Source organism: Capra hircus, chromosome 15 (genome assembly GCF_001704415.2).
Source record: "Capra hircus breed San Clemente chromosome 15, ASM170441v1, whole genome shotgun sequence".
Lineage (NCBI taxonomy): Eukaryota > Metazoa > Chordata > Mammalia > Artiodactyla > Bovidae > Capra > Capra hircus.
The window spans coordinates 6250177-6271306 of NC_030822.1; the positions used below are offsets into that span (position 1 = coordinate 6250177).

Genomic DNA, 21130 nt, shown 5'->3' on the forward strand with positions numbered 1-21130 from the left:
AAGTACTAAATAAGAAATATTTTAGTAAATACTCTTTGGTATTACTTAATTCCAAGCAAGTTGAATGCTGGGGTGGATATTTTTGTATATAGTGGTTTTCCATAATATCTGTAAGTCAGGTCAGACACTTGTGGATGTTGTTTTAATAGAGCTTAAGAGACTGACGGCATCTTTTTTTTTTTTTGAAGGCGTCTTCTTGAATATAGGATAAAATGTTTTATTTGCTTCTTCAGCTTGAAATTATAGAGGATTAGCATCGTGGGGGGTGAGGGAGGTTACTCTTTAATTAAATGAATATGTAAGTAGAGTAATTCTCATTATTCATGGTAATAATGTTCTATAATGTCACTGCAAACACTGAATTAGCAAATGCTGAACCATTGTTCCAAGAGAAGATACAGGGTTAAGGTCCTGCAGCCCTGTGGTCACATTTTCATTAACTGATCAATGCATAACCTTGTTTTATTCTGTTTGAAGATGTCTTATTCACTATATGTGATTGATTCCTTAACATTGAACTCACAGCCAAAAGCAATATAACTCACGCCTGAACAAAGTCTACCTAACACATTTATTTTCTCTGAAAGAGACATCACTGCCTTTTTGCATGTAAGAACACCAGAGAGCACCTCAGCACTATACTTGTGGGTCAGTTTAAACAGTGGAAGCACCAACCAAAAGCACAAAAATGCAGAAAAAACCCCTGGCAGTAAACTAGACTATGGAAAGACACTTGTTTACAGTGTGAGAGCTGAAAGACAAAGGCAGAGCATCGCATTGTCCATCTCAGCTGGGAATGTGCATGTCAGGCAGTTCCGATTTTCCTCAGCTCTGTGCTTATCTGTGAGTAACCAGAAAAGTGCCTCGATCATTGATTTGGGGCTTGTCAGTTAATTTTAATGGGTAGATGAATTTGCAAATGTGAAATTCGTGAATAATGAGGCTGGACTGTATTTTCTCATAGGTAGTCTTCCTTTGCTTTCCTCCAAGTAGGACTTGGAGACGGGGATATAATTTGCCAAAATCATTGTTCCTCTGTCTTCTATCTTGAAGAGCCACAGACCCAGGCAAGACTACAGTCATCTCTCGATATCCCCAGGTTGGGGGAAAGAGGGGGCAGAGTGTTGGTTCTAGGAGCTCCCACCTACGCTAAAAGCTGCTCAAGTTCCTTGTATAAAAAGGCATAGTGCAATGAATACTGTTGGCCTCCGGAATCTGCAGTTACAAAGGACTGACTGTCATTAAGAGGGAGTGGGCCTAGGGAAAAGATTCACCAACCTGGAGCCTAGGAGGAAAGAGGCAGGTAGAAGGCAGGAAGAGGGATTCTAGTGACCTTGACAAGAGCTCCAGATTCTCTGTGAGTTCTAGCATATAATCTTTAAAATCAGAAATCTTACGGAAACAGATACATTGCACTGAATTCTCAATGCCTCAAATAAAAGCTTTTATTTTTCCTTATGTAATGATCAGGAATGTTAATTGGAATCAGGAATGTTAATAATTGATGTTCTCTACGTGCATTTTCTTAGGATGTTAGCTTTTTAGATGAAAACTATTCTGTGATTTCCATTGGTTTTGTGACTGTGAATATAAACTCTCACTGTATTCTATACAGAGACAGTCATGGATTTTTATATCTGGGTAGACATAAACGGTGGATCTGTGTGAGATCTTATGGTAGCAGGAGGCACTTCTTTCCCTCTTCACATGGTGGAGTTGGGGCAGTCAATCAGAGGCTACAGACCAGTAAAAAGAAACTTAATTTTGTGGCTAAAATATTTAAAACCATGAAAAATCAATGTCAATATAAGTTAACATGAAACATGACATTTTTGTTTTTGTATTTTGTATTTTAGTTACTTGTAGACAAAAATAAACTTCATATCCATATTGTTTTTGTTTTATTATATAGTTGATTTATAGTGTTGTGTTAATTTCTACTGTACAGCAAAGTGATTCAGTTATACATATATATATGTATTCTTTTTAATATTTTTTCTATTATAGTTTATCCTAAGAAATTGAATATAGTTCCCTGTTCAGTACAGTAGCACCTTGTTGTTTACTGACCTTCTGTATGCTGGTTTGCATCTGCTAATCCCACTCTTAATCCTTGCCTCCCCAAGCCCCCGCCCCATGTCCAGCCCCAGGTCCATATTGTATTGACTTAATTGGTCTTTGTGGACCCATCCCTCCTCCCTCCATCGTCTCTTCTCTCTGTTGTCTTCATCAAGTAATCTTACTAGTTGCCCAGTTTTTTCCTTAAATACAGGTAGTAAAAAGCTACTCGTTTTGAAATTCCTCACAATATTCCTGAAATAATTTCTTTTTAAATTTTTTTAAATTGTGTTATCTGTTTTTGGCTGAACTGGCTCCCCGTTGCTGCCCATGGGCCCCCTCTAGTCAGGGTGGCAGGGGCCACGCTGTGTTCCAGCGTGCAGACTTCTGGTGGCCGTGGCCCTGCTTGTGTGGTCTGCCAACAGTGTTTTTCTTTTGATTACTGTTTAATGGCTCACATTACTAGTTAAAGATAAGTAGTAATTGATTATTACTTAAAATCAATTAAGTAGAAGTGACAGCAATTTTAATTATAGAATGCTTCTGCTACTGCTGCTGCTGCTGCTGCTAAATTGCTTCAGTCGTGTCTGACTCTGTGTGACCCCAGATTCGGCAGCCCACCAGGCTCCCCCATCCCTGGGATTCTCCAGGCAAGAACACTGGAGTGGGTTACCATTTCCTTCTCCAATGCGTGAAAGTGAAAAGTGAAAGTGAAGTCACTCAGTCGTGCCCGACTCTTAGCAACCCCATGGACTGCAGCCCACCAGGCTCCTCCGTCCATGGGATTCTCCAGGCAAGAGTGCTGGAGTGGGGTGCCATTGCCTTCTCCGAATTATACAGTAGTTCCCATTATTTAGATTAAGTTAACATTGTGAGCTATAACTTCTTTCCCTGATCTCAAACAGAATTACTGACTTTTTCTTCAACCCTGAAATGGAGTCCCTCCATGTACACTATTTTTCTTAAAAATAAACACTTTTCCATTTTCCCCATTCGCGTTTCCCAGTTAAGAACCACTTGTTTAGTCAAACTGGGATGTGTGAGAATGAGTGTTAATGGGCAAATATTGTGCTGGATGCCTGGTTCATCACTTACCAATAAATGCACTCAGTCTTTTGCTATATCCGAACTATAATAGGTTCACAAGATCCTCTTCAAAACCTTGCATTGGGGTCATCAGTGTCTGAGATTCAGTTTCCACTGGTTACTACTCTTATGATAATATTAGATAGTCTCTTAAGAAATCGATTGAATGATGTCCTTTAACTAGGCCAGTATAACAGAAGCACCTTTGAACTGTATTAAAATACTAATGTCCACATCCCGTCCCAAACTCATTGAAGTAGGATCTCTTGCAATGGGGTCTAGCATGTTTTTGATGACCTTTCCTAGAATATATGTTAAGATGCTAAATACAAAATCTAGCATGTAAATAATACCTGAGAGATGTTTTAGTAAAGAAAAATAATCCAGACACAAATGCCAATATGTTCAATACAAAAATGGATAGAATTTTAATACCTAGACTTATAGTAATTATAGATTTAACAAAACATTTATTAGGACCCTGGTCTAAGCAACTTAGCAGCAGCAGCAGCAGCTCATCTTCTCATAAGGAAAATAAATTTGCCGTGAGTTTAGAAGGAGAATGTGCTTTAGTAAAGATAGCAAAAGCTTTGGGGGTCAAAGCAGACCAAGTTTGAATCACAGCACTACCATTTGCTAACTCTGTGATCTTGAATGTATTAATCTCTATTTAATTTTTGAAATCCACAAAATTGAGATAATAATAGTACTTGTTTTATAGAGTAAAAATTGAATAAAGATTATAAAGCACCTATTTAAATTATAGCATCTAATTTGTTTTTAATAAATGTTGGTCTTTTAACCCTCACTCCTTGGTAGGGAATGTATATATATATAGGACTGTCTTGCTATGCATAATGCTGTGCATTAGGGGCTCTTTAATTCAGGGAATCTGGAATGAAATATTCTGCTCATGAAATACCAGATCTTAGGCATAAAATCCAAAATAGAATGAAAGTATTTCGTCTACCTGGGGAAAGCATGAAGAACCAAAGTTTGGGGAACACTTAAAAGTAAAGCATCTTTTTGGCATCAGCTGGCTTGAACAGTAAACCACAGTAAAATCCTAGCAAAAAGGAACTGAGGCATACTAGTCACTGTCTTGCTAAGTTGATGCAAATGCAGCTACTACCCATGAGTTTTGCTAAGTTCTGGGTTTTGTAGGGCATGCTATGGGACGGTGGTAGTATTAACACTGCTGGAGGACACTCTGATGAGAGACTCTGAATACAAGTCAGATGGTCATTAGGCAACTAAAACGGCAGCTGCAAGGCGTAAGCTCCCTCAGGAATGGTTGCAGAGGTATTTGCAATTTAGAATCCTCATCAACTTCCTTTTTTTTTAACATTGTTTTCCATTATGGTTTATCACAGGACACTGAATATACAGATCCTGCTATACAGTAGGACCTTGTTGTTATCCATCCTATATATAATAGTTTACTTAAAGTACCAACAGCACTTTCTACTGGTGCTTCTTGGGTATAAATGTTAGAGCTGCTACTCTGGTGTCTTTCAGAGGTACTGTCTTTTCACTTTCCCTGCCCCAAAGCACAGAGAAGGCGATGGCACCCCACTTTAGTACTCTTGCCTGGAAAATCCCATGGACGGAGGAGCTTGGTAGGCTGCAGTCCATGGGGTCGCTAAGAGTCGGACACGACTGAGTGACTTCACTGTCACTTCACTTTTATGCATTAGAGAAGGAAATGGCAACCCACTCCAGTATTCTTGCCTGGAGAATCCCAGGGACAGGGGAGCCTGATGGGCTGCCGTCTGTGGGGTTGCACAGAGTCGGACACGACTGAAGCAACTTAGCAGCAGCAGCAGCAGCCCCAAAGCAAAGTCAAGAGGCCTCCAGCTTTTCTGCCAGCATGAGAGTCGCCTGCACAGTTGTGCAGTGCTGACAGCCCAGACTACCACCAGTGGAGAGTTTGAGACTTGATGTGGTTGTATGTATATTTTGTTGGTAGAGCTTTAGGGTAGGAGACTAGACATAAGAAGAGAAGCTCCCAAATTTTATATTGTCAAAGAAGAATCTTTCCTCTTGTACGGAACAAAGTTGGCTGCCCATTACATAATAGCTTTCAGAGTTCTTTTAAGAGTAAATTTTTACTCTTCTTTGGGACTGTGACTCCTTTGTTCTCCTTTTTTTCCACCCTTTGTAGGTTGTTGGAAAGGACACCAATGTCATGTTGGTAGCTTTGGCAGCAAAATGTCTTACTGGCCTGGCTGTTGGACTAAGAAAGAAATTTGGACAATACGCAGGACACGTAAGTAACACTCCTTTTTCAATATAGGTTAAGTTTTATCAAGAAACGGATGGCTAATTTACTTTATGCTTTAAAACAGCTTTTGGCATAAGTTATTAGTACTAAGTATAGCTCGTTAAAACATTTATTTTACAATAAAGATGTCAGTTGTAACTAAATTTACTAGCTTTATGTAGAAAATCCAGCACTTGACCTAAAGTACTTAATTGAGTTGATTTGCTTATTCATTTACTTACTAATATCCTGTTTTGCTCTTAAAATATGACGTACAGTATAACAGGATGAAATATAACTTGTGATAACCAGAGCAGAGTAAACTGAGACTAGGAAAGGCAGTATAAAACCAGAAATGAGATTAATGTATAAAATGTGTTTAATAGGGTTTTTCTATTTAAAAAAATAATAGTTTACTTATATACTTGAGATGGGGTTCCCTGATGGCTCAGCTGGTAAGGAATCCGCCTGCAGTGCGGGAGACCTGGGTTCGATCCCTGGGTTGGGAAGATCCCTTGAAGAAGAGAAAGGCTACCCACTCCAGTATTCTGGCCAGGAGAATTCCATGGACTGTGTCAAGTCCATGGGGTTGCAAAGAGTCGAACACGACTAAGCGACTTTCACTTTCACATACTTGAGATATTTTATGTAGGTTGCACTGTTGGTGATATATCAGTTTATTATGAGAAACACTTGACTAGAGACATTTGTTGAATATAAATTTGGAAGCACTCAAGTTTGGGAACAGTTTTAACAAATGCAATGTTTTCTTTAGTTCTGGCTTCTGTTAATTGATCTCTAAATCTTATCTGTATTACTTAGATTTGACTAAGCCTCCTGTAAATTGACTGTACTGAACTTTAGGGTTTAACTTGCTAGCCACTTGATCCTTTGATTCCCTAGATCGACTTGAGATCTCCTAACAGTCTGTAGTCATGTGTCAGTTTATATTGTGAAGCAAACATCTAACCCCACTTAGTTATGGTATTTGGAGCTTGCTTACTCATAGCATTAAAAATAATTTCAGAGAACTTAAGTGAAAAAAACAAGACACTACCAAATAAAAATAAATCATGACTAGCTTGTTACCAGGGAAATAAAAATAAGGGTCTGTACAACCCTTAGACATGTAAATCACAGATTGGAGGAAAATTATATTCAGTATTTTATAGCATTCATTACTTATTACATAGTATCTGTGTGTGTGTGTGTTTGTGTGTGTGTGTGTGTGTGTGCGCGTGCGCGTGCGCTATCAAATGTATTGATTAGCTTTTGGTCAGTTTTGTGTTGCTTAGAATACTTTATACTTTTGTATTAGAAATAACTTTTCAGCTGGAAAACAATTCTTAAAATACATTTTAATTTACTGACTTTATAGTTGATTATAGATGATTACCTAGCCCTCTAGTTTGAATTCTGATTCTGGCTTTCTGATTTTTGTGTGCAGCATAAAGACTGTCTCTTGTGCTTTATAGTTTGGGATATTTGTCCCCCCTTAAAATTATATGCTATGTTTGATATCAAGCGTGTTAGTGTGGTTCAGCTTTATTTTCATTATTTATAAATAATATTTTAGCAATATATGTAAAAGTGAACTTTAGCTTTACAGCTATTAAAATATCTTGACTTTTTTGATTGTTGAAAGGCAAAATGGATAAAAAGTGAAGTCATGACTGTAGCCTGCCAGGCTCCTCTGTCCATGGGATTTTCCAGGCAACAGTACTGGATTGGGTTGCCATTGTCTTCTCCAGTGGATCTTCCCGACCTAGGGATCAAACCCGAGTCTCCCGCACTGCAGGCAGACTCTTTACCATTTGTAAAAGCAAAACTAAAAAACAACAAAAAATCTCTACCACACTAAAGCAAAACCACCAGCTTATTTTATGTCATGTAAAGCAAAGGACTGACATTACGATACATGCCAATGCACATAGGCGGCGTGTCTTCTATGGGTGGTTTCAGCAGCAGCGGAAAAAGTGGCATGATTGAGTTCCAACTTTTAAAACACAACAGCAAAAAAACTCCCTGCCTCCCTGCAAGATGCAGGGTGAGGGGACAGTTCTGGGTTGCCACTGGTGAAGCATTCCATTTGCTACTTTGCATCACACTTCTCATTCTTTTATTCCCAGTTAATTATTATCTGAACATAATGTCAGTCTGCTAGACCATAAATTTGCAGCTTTCAGGACAGATACCTTGAACAGTTCTTAGGGAGGTTAAACGAATATTGTAGCCCAACACCCTGATCCCTGACAAACATGCACACAATGGAAGTGAAGTCTCCGGTGATGGGTGGCACAGGCAGGGGGTGGGGTTCAGTCTCAGCTATAAAAGCACCCTTCCCCAAACAAATCTAAATGACAGCTTAGTGTGATCATGGGATTTTGTCCATAGAACAGGAAAAAAAACTATCAAATGCCATAATCAATTGTATGGTAACAAATTAAAGCTAGATTTTTGGTGGTGAGCATGCTGTAGTGTATGTATAAGTCAAATTATCATGTGGTACACATGGAACTTAAATAATGGAATGAAACAGTAAAAACAAATGAACAGTTTTATATTTTCCATGGAAACTGTATTTCTTCTGATCTGTATCACTCCTGTGAAATTTTTTTTAAAAAATTGGGTGGCAGGAGGTGCCATTGAGTTTTGCTATATATTGTTTTAGATCTTAAAAAATAACCTTAATTTGCCTGCTAGCATAGTGCCTGGCTACATATATTCAATACATGTTCTTGGGAGTCACTAAATGTTTAATGAATTAGTGATAATTTATAAGACAAAATAAGCATTATAAAAATTCTCAGTGTGCTGATCTAAACTTAGTACTTGAATAGGAAAATATAATTCTGATAAAACTTGCTATAATTTTCTGGTACTATTTCTTTTTTCTTTAGTAAAATGGCAGGAAACTTCTCAGTCCAAGTGAGGTCTACCAGAGTCTTGAGTGGGGAGGAAGAATTATACACTATACCCGTTCCCCTACCCTAAATCCACTTAGTTGAGAATCATTTTGTCCAGTAAGAGTTATTACTGATAAAAAATGATTGTAAGGTTGCATGTCAGGTAGAAATGCAAAAAAAAATGGTTGAGAAGCATTGCTGTGATGGTACAGGCATAAGATTGTTCCAGCATGAGATTCTTGTGCCCTTCAAGAAAGGAAGTGATTTTTTAATCCAACTTAGATGTTTACTTTTTTTTGGTTTATTTTGGTAGATCCAGACATTGTTTTATTAAGATATAACTTATATACTATAAAACCATCTCAAAGTGTATAATTCAGTGGTTTTAGTATATTCATTAGGGTGTATTACCATAACCACTAATTCCAGAACATTTTTCAGCACCCCAAAAAAGAAACTATATCCGTGAGCAGTCACTCCCCATTATCCCCTCCCTCTAGACCTTGGCAGCCACTAGTATACTTTTTGCCTCTGTGGATCTGATGTTTTGCATAGGTGGAATAATACACGTGTGGTGTGCTCCTTTATGACTGACATCTTCTCTAGCATCATGTTTTCAAAGTTCATTCATGATGTAGTGTGTATTAATCAGTATGTCATTTTTTTTCCCGAATATATTTCAACTGTTCACTTGTAAAGGTTGTACCAACCATTTTGGAGAAATTCAAAGAGAAGAAGCCTCAAGTGGTGCAAGCCCTGCAGGAGGCAATTGATGCAATCTTCCTTACTGTAAGTTGCGTTTGTGGTTTTGTCTGAAGTAAAGTTTGTCAGTGTGATATTTTGATTGTTCTTTACAATTGAAAAAAGCTTATTGACCACATTTTCTTTCTAAAGACCACACTACAGAACATCAGTGAGGATGTTTTAGCAGTAATGGATAATAAAAATCCAACCATCAAGCAACAGACATCTCTATTTATTGCAAGAAGCTTCCGCCACTGCACTGCTTCTACCCTGCCAAAGAGCTTACTAAAGCCCTTTTGTGCTGCTCTACTTAAGGTATAGACTCTCTTTGAAATTGGGGGATTGTTTTATACCTAGGCAAGATTTTTTTCTCTCCTAATTGTATGCACTGACTGCGTGACTGTAGATTATTGTCTTTTGAGGAGTAGACCCTTTGTAGCTTCGGAAATTGAATCCAAAGTCTTGTACCATTTGTGTTCCCATTCTTAAAAGCATAAATTTATACTTCCACTAACTACTAAAAATTGTAATTATTTGGCCCATAAACTGATACCAGCTATTAAGCTGAATCTGGTCAAGCACGGGCATCCGGTTTAGAGTAGCTGAAGATCATCTGCTTGTGAGGCATTTTGGATAGAAGGTGAGAGGAAGAGTAACTGTTAATTGGCAGAAAGAAAGCTAAGCTTAGTTTCTATGAATTGTAAAAAGCAAATTCTTTTCTGACAACCCTCAGTCTGAAGTAGAATCAGTAATACCTGAAGTACCTTGTATTAAGATCATTCTGCTTACTTCCTGGCTATAGCACATCAATGATTCTGCTCCTGAAGTCAGAGATGCTGCGTTTGAAGCTTTAGGTACTGCTTTGAAGGTGGTTGGTGAGAAAGCAGTAAACCCATTCTTAGCTGATGTAGACAAACTCAAGCTTGATAAGGTAGGTTAGTAATGGATTGTAATGAAATTGGATAACAGTCCTATCTCTGTGCATTCTAGGTTTGTCTACTGGTGTCCTTTTGATCAGAGTTTCTTGATTAGTAGAAATATTTTCAAATTATAAAAAATAAAATTGAGTGGACCAGTCTTTAGAAGAAATAAAAATGATGTCTTAAGTTAATTTCATTTCTAATATCTGGAAAATTGCCTTTCTGATTATGAATGTGTGCCACCAAAAGTGTGATTATTGTTTGTGTTGAATTTTGTATTGGAGAATAGTTGACTTACAGTGTTGTGAGTTTCTGCTGTACAGCACAGTGTATCAGTTATTCTTACATCCACTCTTCATTAGATTCTTTCTCATATAGGTCATTACAGAGTATTAAGTAGAGTTCTCTGTACTCTATAGTAGGTTCTTATTAGTTATCTGTTTTTTATATGGTAGTCTATATATGTCAATCCCAGTCTCCCAAATTATCTCCCCCTGTTCCCCCCACTAAACGTAAACTTGTTTTCTACAAAAATATGATTATTATAAGCTTCGTAAATTTTTCTTTGCATAGAAATATAGTGTAAGATGTCATTAATCTACTGCCAAGAAAATACAGATAGTTTATCTTTGTTGAAAAGGAAGCTTTTCTCTCTGAATTCTCATGTAGTTGTGGTTTAGAAATGACTTACTAAGTAATGTGGTGATTGTGTTTCAAAGTTGGGCTCAATAATATCTATCTCAATTTCGTTTTCCAGATCAAAGAATGTTCAGAAAAAGTAGAGCTGGTACATGGTAAGAAAGCTGGACTTGTGGCTGACAAGAAGGATTTCAAGCCTGTGCCCGGAAGGGCGGCTGCTTCAGGGGCTGCAGGAGATAAGGACACAAAGGACACTTCAGCACCCAAACCAGGACCTTTAAAAAAGGCACCTGCTGCTAAGGTTAATAAGTGACTTGGAAAATGTGGTTTAAAAATTAGAATTTAGTGAGGTAGGGTCTGAATCTCAGGTTCATAGTCATTCTTCAGTATGATTTTATTTGAGAGATGAGCTCATTACAACATTCGGAATACAGCAGAACATATTTCAATGAAGACAGAATATTCCAGTAGTACATTTGGTTATTTGAAACCCGTATAGAGATAAAAATGATAATGAAGATATGGAAGTTTATTTTAAGGCATTAGAAAGTATCATTAAATGATGAGATAGTGTGACTGGCCACTTAACATTAATAACATCACCTTGGTCATTTTGCTAGTAATGCTCCAAGTTGTTGCACCAAGTTTCCATTCTGTCAACGCCCCCCCACCCACCGACCCACCTTCACCTTGTAGTGTAGAAGAGGGGGAAATGCTCAAGGGCAAATATGACTTTCTTACAGTGAGCACTTTTCCTGGACTGGATTCTCTTAAGCATAAAGGTATCTGCTGCAAATGCTGTAAGTTTGATTCTCTTTCCTACCCTGAACCCCAGCCTGGAGTTAGGAGAAAAGAACTAATATTTAGTGAACCTCACTTTGTGAAGCATTTTACCTACTTAATCTCATTAAATTGTCATAATAACCCTTGAGATAAGTGTTTTGTGATCCCTGTTTTTCCAGAAAAGCAGACCAGGGCTCAGCAAGGCTAAGTGTCTTGCACGTGCTCTTACAGCTCACTTGTTTGTTTACGCGATCTCTCCACACTGTATTATTACAAGCCTTCAAGGAGAGAGAGCTTGTCATAGGTCAACCCCTTGTGCACAGAAGAGGCTCTGGCGTACAACAGGAATTCTGCATATCTTTGTTGAATGTCCAGAGTTGCAGAACTGGGATTTGAACCCAGGTATCTCTAGCTACAGAGCCTGTGTGCTCTCTTTCATGTTATGCTGTCTCTTCAGTGCTCTAGTACGGGGAGTTGGCAGCTGTCTTCTCCTTTCTCACCAGCTCCTGCCTCTCTGGACAGTGACCTGGACACCGCACTTTAAGACCTTTTCTCATCTTGCTGAACATTACCATGTTAGCTGGCTTTCTCTTATAAGGGATTCTTTTCCTTTCCCCTAAAATAAGCTGTGGATGGGGTAGGGAGGACCTGCTTTTGTTCTTTTGAAAAAACAAGTAGGACAATATCAGCCAATAAATCTGTTAAGCCAATAAACGTATATGTGTTTTAAAAAAAGAAAGTAGAAGATTTGTTAACTGAGTTACCTCTCTAAACAGAGTACTATTACGGGAAAGGATCCAGAAGAGGTGTTTTAATAAATCAGAGTGTAAAATTTTCTATTTTTACAGTTAGAAAACAAATAAATTTCTCTTTATGGGGTAGTTACTCTGAATCAGCACAGTTAGTGCTAATGTGATCTGGCAAGTGTTAGAAGTTTTCTTTGATTAAAACCCAGCATCTTAGTTTTGCTCATTACCCCACTTAAAATCTCAGAGTATGTTCAAGATAACAGTGGTTTCAGAACAGGTCTGCATGTTCAAGACTAGTTTGGTCCTTTGTCATTTCATCTTTTTCTTTTTAGGTTTAGGCATTTCTTAACATTTAGGCATTGCTTAACGGATACCCAAAATAGGTAGAAGGAGTGATGTGTGTTGGCATATTCACGTTAACTGCCCTTGACTGTGTACCTTATGATAAACTGCTATTTTCTTGTGATCGTTCAAAACTGGGGTGAAATAAACTTAAATGAAGATATTTAAATAGAATATTAGTGGATAGAATCCAGTGGGTACAATAAAAAGTATGGCCAACTGAAGTTTATTCCAGGATTGCAAGGATAGTTTGATATTAATATTAGAAAAATCGCTGAATTTATAGATTAAAAGAAATCTAATTTCAGACATTGAAAAGGAACAAAATAAACTTCGGCATGTCTTCTTGATAAAAGCTCTTAACCATATAGAAATGGATGGAACTTTGACATGATTAAATATATCATTTTCATAGATTATATGAGTATATTATTGGAAAACCCAAGCAAGTCATCTGGAAAACTTTTATAAAACAATAAAAAAAATTCAGTGAGATGGCCATCTTCAACATAACTAGAACACTCACTGAAATTGGTATAGCACCCCTTTTCCTTCACAGAGTAGATAGTTCTACAGTGACTAATAATATAATCTCATGTTAGTGGAGTACCTCTGGTCAAATAGTGAGTAAATATTATAACTGAGGAACTGTCCTTTACTAATGTAAGAAAGATATAGAGGCATTTTAGGCACCAAACATTAATTCTCAAATTCATCTGTAAGTACATGTAGTATAAAACCAGTTCATCATTTGTATTTCATTAGTCTCAATTAGCTCATTTAGAATTCGAGGTTCTTAATACAGCTTCTGTAGATTTCCCCATGAATGATCTTCACGAGGTCAGTCTACCCTTGAAATTGCTAAATTCTGTGGGCAAAAAAAAAGATGGGTTTTTTTTGTTGTTGGTTGAGTGATCCCTCATTTTAATCAGATCTGTCTAAGAATGTCTAAGAATCACTATTCTGAATCCTTACCTGGTTTAACGTTTTTCTGTTTGCTTTTAGCCTGGCGGGCCACCAAAGAAGGGGAAGCCAGCTGCTCAAGGAGGCACAGGAGGCACCGGAACCAAGAGCAAGAAAGCAGTAGAAACTAAAGAAATAGTGGAGCCTGAGCTCTCGGTCAGTCTTACCCAGCATGCCTCACACTCGGGACAGCACAAAGTCAATGCCTTTGAGGAGATTCGAGTTCTTTCTTTGCTGAGCTCTCTAACATGGTTAATTGTTACTGAAACTATGCCTTGGACAAACTTCCCCTTTATAGTGGTGTAATAGAGTCCTCAGATAGTAAAGCACACCTTTGGGAGTGTCCTTGTGGTCTTAGTTGGAGTATTCCTACATTTTTTTCTTGTTTCCTTAAGCAGTTATTAATGTTAATGTTTTGTATCTTACAGATCGAAGTATGTGAAGAAAAAGCTTCAGCTGTCCTTCCTGCTACCTGTATACAGCTTCTCGACAGCAGTAACTGGAAGGAAAGGCTGGCCTGTATGGAAGAGTTCCAGAAGGTGGGCGCATGAGGATGAGTTGAATGTGAAAGAAAATTACATTATAGAGAAGTGATGAGTTGGCCGGTGAAGAACTAGTCCTAATTGCTGTGTTTTATAACCAGTGAGCATGTTTGATGGATGTTAACTAAAGATGAGGCAGGGTTTTTGTTTGCTTTTTAGCTGTGTTGGGTTTATCTTTCAACATCTGCTTTCTGTGGCTTCATAACTTTCTGTTAGTTCATAACTTAGTGCTTACTCAAGAAAATTAGGTTTGTTCTGAATTATAAGACTTATATGAATTTTAATATTATATGGTATTAAACCTACTTGTCAAACAGGTCTCTTCACTTAAACCACCCCTCATCGATTTTCTGTGTTTCTCTTTTAATTGTCATGATTCTTAGAAGACTAGACATTATTACTTGGTATGAGAGGCTTCTTTAAAAAGAAAAAAATCTGTGTTGGACAGGAGCACAGTGGTTCATTTTGGCACACACTCTTTGGTTCTGATGAGGAAGAGTGTGGAGAAACTGAAAAAATCCTGAGACTTGAGCCAGGAGACCTGGCTTCCAGTCCTGCATCCACCACTTGGATTTAGACCTGAATTTGTGCTTCTTTGTAACCTGTATTTATATACGTCTAACCTACTCTATTCGGAGAAGGAAATGGCAACCCACTCAGTACTCTTGCCTGGAAAATCCCATGGATGGAGGAGCCTGGTAGGCTACAGTCCATGGAGTCTCGAAGAGTCAAACACGACTGAGCGACTTCACTTTCACTTTCATGCATTGGAGAAGGAGATGGCAACCCACTCCAGTATTCTTGACTAGAGAATCCCCGGGACGGGGGAGCCTGGTGGGTTGCCGTCTATGGGGTCGCACAGAGTCAGACACGACTGAAGTGACTTAGCAGCAGCAGCAGCAACCTACTCTGCTATGTTTTTAGGAAAATCAAATAAGTCAAAATATATATAAACAGTTTCTGCCATACACTACGCAAATTGAAACTGTTAATGTTACTTTCCATGGGGTAAACTATTTGTGAATTCCTGAAATGTGGAAGAAAAAAAGAGTTTCAGTGGCATCACTGTTAACAACCATATGCCAGACATCCACCTCAAGAAACAAAGCATTATAACAGAAAAAAGTAAATAAGCTCTCTCTGTGACCCACCTCATTTCCATTCCCCTCCTTCCTTTAGAGGAAACACTTCCTTGATTTTGGATATGCTCTTCCCTTGGAACTCATTATTAATCCCTTACTATCTTGTGTTACTTCAAGGCTGTTGAATTAATGGACCGAACTGAAATGCCTTGTCAGGCATTAGTGAGGATGCTGGCCAAGAAACCTGGATGGAAAGAAACTAATTTTCAGGTATTTTTTAATTCGAGATTTAATATCTTTTATTGAAGTAATTTTCATTACATCATCCTATGGAGTATTAGAGAGGTATAGTTTGGTAATGATTTAAGTCATTCAGACACCATGTCATCTAATTTTCAATGAATGATAGAATGTATGCATTTTGATTAAACACTAACTCTAATTTTGTAAATTTAGGAGTGTGTGTGTGTGTGTGTATATATATAAATTAAGTATTTGTGTACTTATTGTTTGCTAATTCATATATATGCATTTTTCTCATTATTTAGGCCTAGAAGCCTTTTACTGTCATCTAGAGAGGAAAAACAATGAGATAGCTTTCTTATTTCTTTGGATAAAAAGTAAATGTAGTCTTTAAATTGCTAATAAAAAATGACCTCATAGGCCGTTTAACTCATTAACTGATGCTAGAGATGAAGTTGAGCAGTGCCGTTCTCTAGTCTTAAGAAGTAGGTGTAAAGGGGGACACAGGAAAGTGATACGTGAAGGAGAATGAGAAGAGTTTTCTTCTCCTCTAGATGGTAAATGAAAGTGTGAAGTGTATCAGGTTTATTTTGGGGTTCATGCTAGTCTCCTCTGTACTTCTGTTCTGCCACCTCTTGTTCTCCATTCAGGATCCTTAGTTCCCTAGCACACTGTTCTTAGCACTGCATTATTATATATTTTTCTTTGTAATAACTTCCCGAGCATATAGAGCTCTTTTAGAGGGTACAGTGGAGCTGTTTTTAGTCTATTCACATAGCTCTGCAACTCCTACCACTATATAATTTTAGAATATTTTCATTGTCCCCTCCCCCCCCAAAAAAGCCCCATACCTATCAGCAGCCACTCACTATTCCTCCCCAAGTCTCCACCCCCAGTCCCTGGCAACTATTACTCTACTTTTTCTGTGTATCACTTCTCCAGGACATTTCATCAATGGGATGATGTGACTTTTTGTGTCTGACTGTTACTTAGCATAATGTTTTCAAGGTTCATCCATATTGCAGCATGTATCAACTCTTATTGCTAAACAGTATTCTTTGTGTGGAAATAGGACATTTTATTTACCCATTCATAAGTTGATGGGCATTTATATTGCTTCTGCTTTGGAGCTGTTGCAAGTAATGCTGCTGTGAATATTCATGTACAGGTTTTCACGTGAACACATGTACCTACCTAGAAGTAGAATTGCTAAGGCTTATGATAACTCTGTGTTTAACTTCTTGAGGAACTGCCAAACCTTACTCACACTAGCAGTGCAAGAGAGCTGAGCTCCTGTTCCTCTGCTTTCTTGCCAATACCTGTTATTTGAATATTCAAACAGGACAAAGGAAAACGTTTATGGTCAAAAGGGTCTGAAATCCCAAACATCTGCCATTGTCACTTTAACATCTTTAAATTGTTTTTCACAGTTGCTTCCATTCCTCCTCTTAAAAATCTACAAGTCATTTAAACCTCTCAATTTCTGGGGTGTGTGTGTGTTTGTGTATACATGAGGGTTGTAATTTTTTTGTGGGCAACTCTTATTAGGACTCTGAGTTAGTATGGTCATTTATTATGGACTTCAGGGTGTGCACTCAGTACTGTATGCAAATAACCATCAGAGGAGGAGAATATAGAAATTACTGTATGTTTTTCAATTCATAAACTTCACACAATAACATTGCTTGTTAGTATTTTAAAACATTGAATGGTTTGGTTTTTTTCTCTTAGCTACTTTAAAATTGATAATAATCAATTTTATTGATTATTAAAGTCAGCTACTTTAATTGATAATAATTAAAGAATAAAAATAATTTTGTTTCTTGGTCTAAAATTTGATTTTAGTTTGGTCATGTTCTCAGCTGTCCCTAACTGTTACATCTTCAGGCTACTATAAAAATAAGTAAATAGATAAATATTTAGCGGGAATTCCCTGATCAGTGGTTAGGACCTTGTGTTCTCACTGCCAAGGATCTGGGTTCAATCCCTGATCAGGGAACTAAGATCCTGCAAGCCACACGGCATAGCCTGCAGAAGAAAGATGTCTTTGGCTTACTTACAATTTTCTGATACTTACCCTTGTTCAGGTGATGCAAATGAAGCTTCACATAGTTGCTTTGATTGCCCAGAAGGGAAATTTTTCCAAAACTTCAGCACAGATCGTCTTGGATGGACTTGTAGACAAGATTGGCGATGTGAAATGTGGGAACAATGCAAAAGAAGCTATGACAGCAATAGCTGAAGCGTGTGTGTTGCCGTGGACAGCTGAACAGGTCAGTGGCAGAGTGCTCTTTCTTCAGGATTCCCCAGTTTTTCCCCCAGTTTTAATTTAAGGTTATTAGTTAAACTTCAGTTCTTTTCTTCTCAAGTAAAACCACTCTGATACTGCATTTTTAATTTTTACTTTTAGTAATAACTATTGCATGATAATCAAAATTGTCTCAGTCAAGAATATTCTATTAAGGATGAGAGTAGCTTTCTCTTATGACATTACAAGAGACCACCAATGAAAAGTTGTAAACTGTCCAGAATTCTTTTTAAATTTTTTATTGAAGTAGAGTTGATTTACAATACTGTGAGAATGCTTTTAATACTATTGCCACTTACCTTATTTTCTCAAGTTAAACATTTCTGAGGCATTCTTGCCATTGCTTTAGCATCAGAAAGGGCATGCTCAGTCCACTTCTACCTTAATGTCAAGCTATATTTCTATAAGAAATATGAGAGAAAACTCAGATCTGTTTGGTTTTTTGTATGTTTGTTTTTCTGCTCTAGGTTATGTCAATGGCGTTCTCACAGAAGAATCCCAAGAATCAATCAGAAACTCTGAACTGGCTATCAAATGCAATAAAAGAATTTGGTTTTTCTGGGTAAGTCAGAAAGAAAGCAAGTACTTGTTTTGCCACTCTCTTAACTGGTGATTATATTTGTTGTAGCTGTCAGCTGCTTATTTCTGAGAAGCCAGAGCTCGATTGTCTAATTTACATAAAACGAAACTACCTTTGTTCCTAAAAAGCCTGTGTTGGCTTGTCCTCCTGCATTTTGATATCCACTAACATGAGGGTTCTCTAAGTTATTTTTCTTCAGTATTCATGATTGAGCCACAGAAAAGCCAGTTCCAAGGATTTGTAGTTAAATACGTTTGAAAATTACTATATAAAATCACATTAGTTTAGAAATCTATAGTGCACTTTGGAAAATTAAACGCTCTTAGAAGTCCTGCAATAAAGGTGCTTGTTTCTTTACTTTTATTAATTTATTTGGCTGCGTCGGGCCTTAGTGGCAGCACACAGGATCTTTCGTTGCAGCACATGGACTCCAGAGCCCACAGGCTCAACAGCTTCAGTGTGCAGGCCTAATTGCTCCACAGCACTTGGGATCCCAGGTCTCCACCCAGGGATTGAATCCCTCTCCTCCACATTGCACTGTGGATTTCAACCTCTGAACCCCAAGGGAAGTCACACAGACGCTTGTTTAACCCTCTCTTTCCCAAAGTTATTTGCTTGTGGAACACATCGGTTTACAGTAGTCTCCTTGTCTGTGGTTTCTCCTTCCACAGTTTGTTACCTGCAGTCAACAATAGTCAAAAAATACTAAATGGAAAGTTTCAGAAATAAACAATTCATAAGTTTTAAATTGTGGGCCATTCTGAGTCGCATGGTGAAATCTCACTCTATCCTGCTCAGGATGTGATTCATGCCTTTGTCCAGTGGGTTCCCCCCATTAGTCAGAGGCGCTCTCTCAGTTATCAGATCACCTCTGTGGTGTTGCAGTGCTTCTGTCCAGGTAACCCTTATTTTACTTAGTAATGGTCCCAAAGGGCAAGAATAGAGATGCTGGCAATTTGGAAATGCTAAAGAGAAGGTGCAGAGTGCTTCGTTTACATGACAAAGTTTTGAACTCAGTAAGGAAAGAGGAAAATAGTGTGCTGAGGTTGCTAAGATCTACAGTAAGAGCAAATCTTCTATCAGTAAATTGTAAAGGGAAAGGAAATTTCACACCTCAAACTGCAAGTATTGTAGCTGCTTAGTTAAGATAGAAAAGGCATCAGATTTGTGGATGGAAGGCATGAGCAGCAAATGTCATTGATGGGAATGTGTTCCACCCAAAAGCGTGGAGTCTGTATGAGGACTTCAGTAAGGAATGCCATGAACAAGTGACACCAAGCCATTTAGTGCAAGTGAGAATGGCCTCACGGACTCAGAAACAGGTGTGGACTGAAAAATATAATAATTACTGGAGTAGCTGCATTTACCAGTGAAGCAGCTGCTGCCGCATTTCTGGTAGAGTTGAAAAAATTGATTAAGGAGAAAGACCGCATTGCCATAACTTGTATTACAGTATATTATTATAATCATTCTATAATTATTATTTATCTCTTACTGCGACTGATTTATAAATTAAACTTTATCATAGGTACATATGTATGGGGGAAAATAGTCTATATAGTACTATCCATACCTTCAGATATCCACTGAGGGGTCTTGGAATGTATCTGTCCCAGATAAGGAGGGACTACAGTTTTTATGCAGCTTATTTTATGCCAGGCACTTTCAAATAATAACTCATTTGATTTAATCATCATAAAAACCATGTGAGGTATGTTCTCTTCCTTTTATAGATGAAGAAACTAGGGCACAGAAAGTGATCTGCCCAAGTCACAGCTAGAAAGTGGCAAAGGCCAAAATTTGAACCCAGGCATTCTGGCTCTGAGAGGGAAGACTCTAACTGTTGTTCTGTGTTGCCTTTCTCTGTCCCCTGGTGCTTTTCACATGTTCTCAGTAGGCTGCTTGCAGTGTTCTCAGTTCCACCAAACGAAGACACAATACTCTAGAAATTATGTTTTTTTGGCCATGCCACGTGACTTGTAAGATCTTAGTTCCCTGATTGGGGATTGAACCCAAGCCCTTGGTACTGAGAGTACCAAGTTCTAACCACTGGACCACCAGGGAATTCCCTAGAACGTATCATTTAAGTGTTATTCAGGCAAAGAATTGTTTGTTATGTCAGTATCTGTGGTGTCCTCCTATAGTTGAGGATATTGTTAAAATCCCTTCATAACTGCAGAGTCATTAATGTAAAAACTACCTTTTGGCATGAATGACATAAAAGCCGTGTGAATATTTTCCTCTTTTTAATTCATCTGTGATCTGTCATTTATTCAACAACTATGTGTTGAGTACCTGTGATATTCTAGTCATTTGTTCCAGACCCTCAGGAATACAGTATGGTCAAGATTAAATTCCTGTTTTCATGGAGCTTATTTGAGTAAGGGGAGATGACAGTAAACAATAAAAAATAGATCAGGAAGTATAAGAACAATGGAATAAAAATAAAGCCAGATGGGGGTTAGTGGTAACACCTTGGAGGGTTTAGTGTAGTGTTAGTTTCTGTAAGACAGAAATCCTTTCTGAAATAATGCCTGTGAGACATAGACCTTGAGGACATGAGGGGCTGACGGTAAGAGTCTGGTAGTTCTTCTGAATGCAGCTGGGGCGGAGTGAGTGAGGGAGAGGGCAGTGGTAGGAGCGAAAGCTCAAAGAACAGGGGGCGGGTCCTGTAGAGCCTCAAAGTTTTGAATAAATTGGGAACTATTAGAGGGTTTTGAGCAGGAGATTAGCAGGGTTATTTAGACTACAGTCAGAATAGATAGGATCAAGGACAGAAGCAAGGAGACTAATTAGAAGACTGTTGAAATAATTCTGACAAGGAATTATACAGCCTTGGAAGTGTTATGACTTAGAATATATTTTGAAAATAAAACTAAACAGGATACTGGGCTTGAGAGAGAGAGGAGTCAAGGATGACTG

At 38.0% G+C, this 21130-nt stretch overlaps 1 protein-coding gene and 1 non-coding gene across 7 annotated transcripts in view; one reads left to right on the top strand and one right to left on the bottom strand.

The window, feature by feature from the left end:
* The window catches only part of CKAP5 (cytoskeleton associated protein 5), a 96119-nt gene that overhangs the window by 42121 nt on the left and 32868 nt on the right, over positions 1–21130 (top strand). For all 6 annotated transcript variants that reach the window (XM_018059131.1, XM_018059133.1, XM_018059134.1 and 3 more), the window contains exons 9-18: positions 5309–5413; positions 9013–9102; positions 9208–9372; positions 9860–9988; positions 10735–10917; positions 13496–13609; positions 13882–13992; positions 15255–15347; positions 17408–17593; positions 18096–18190. In XM_018059131.1, the coding sequence (XP_017914620.1) occupies positions 5309–5413; positions 9013–9102; positions 9208–9372; positions 9860–9988; positions 10735–10917; positions 13496–13609; positions 13882–13992; positions 15255–15347; positions 17408–17593; positions 18096–18190 (1271 nt within the window). The remainder of the gene's footprint in view (positions 1–5308; positions 5414–9012; positions 9103–9207; positions 9373–9859; positions 9989–10734; positions 10918–13495; positions 13610–13881; positions 13993–15254; positions 15348–17407; positions 17594–18095; positions 18191–21130) is intronic.
* Positions 20200–20272, bottom strand: TRNAE-CUC. Its single transcript has one exon. It is a non-coding gene; the product is annotated as a tRNA-Glu (tRNA).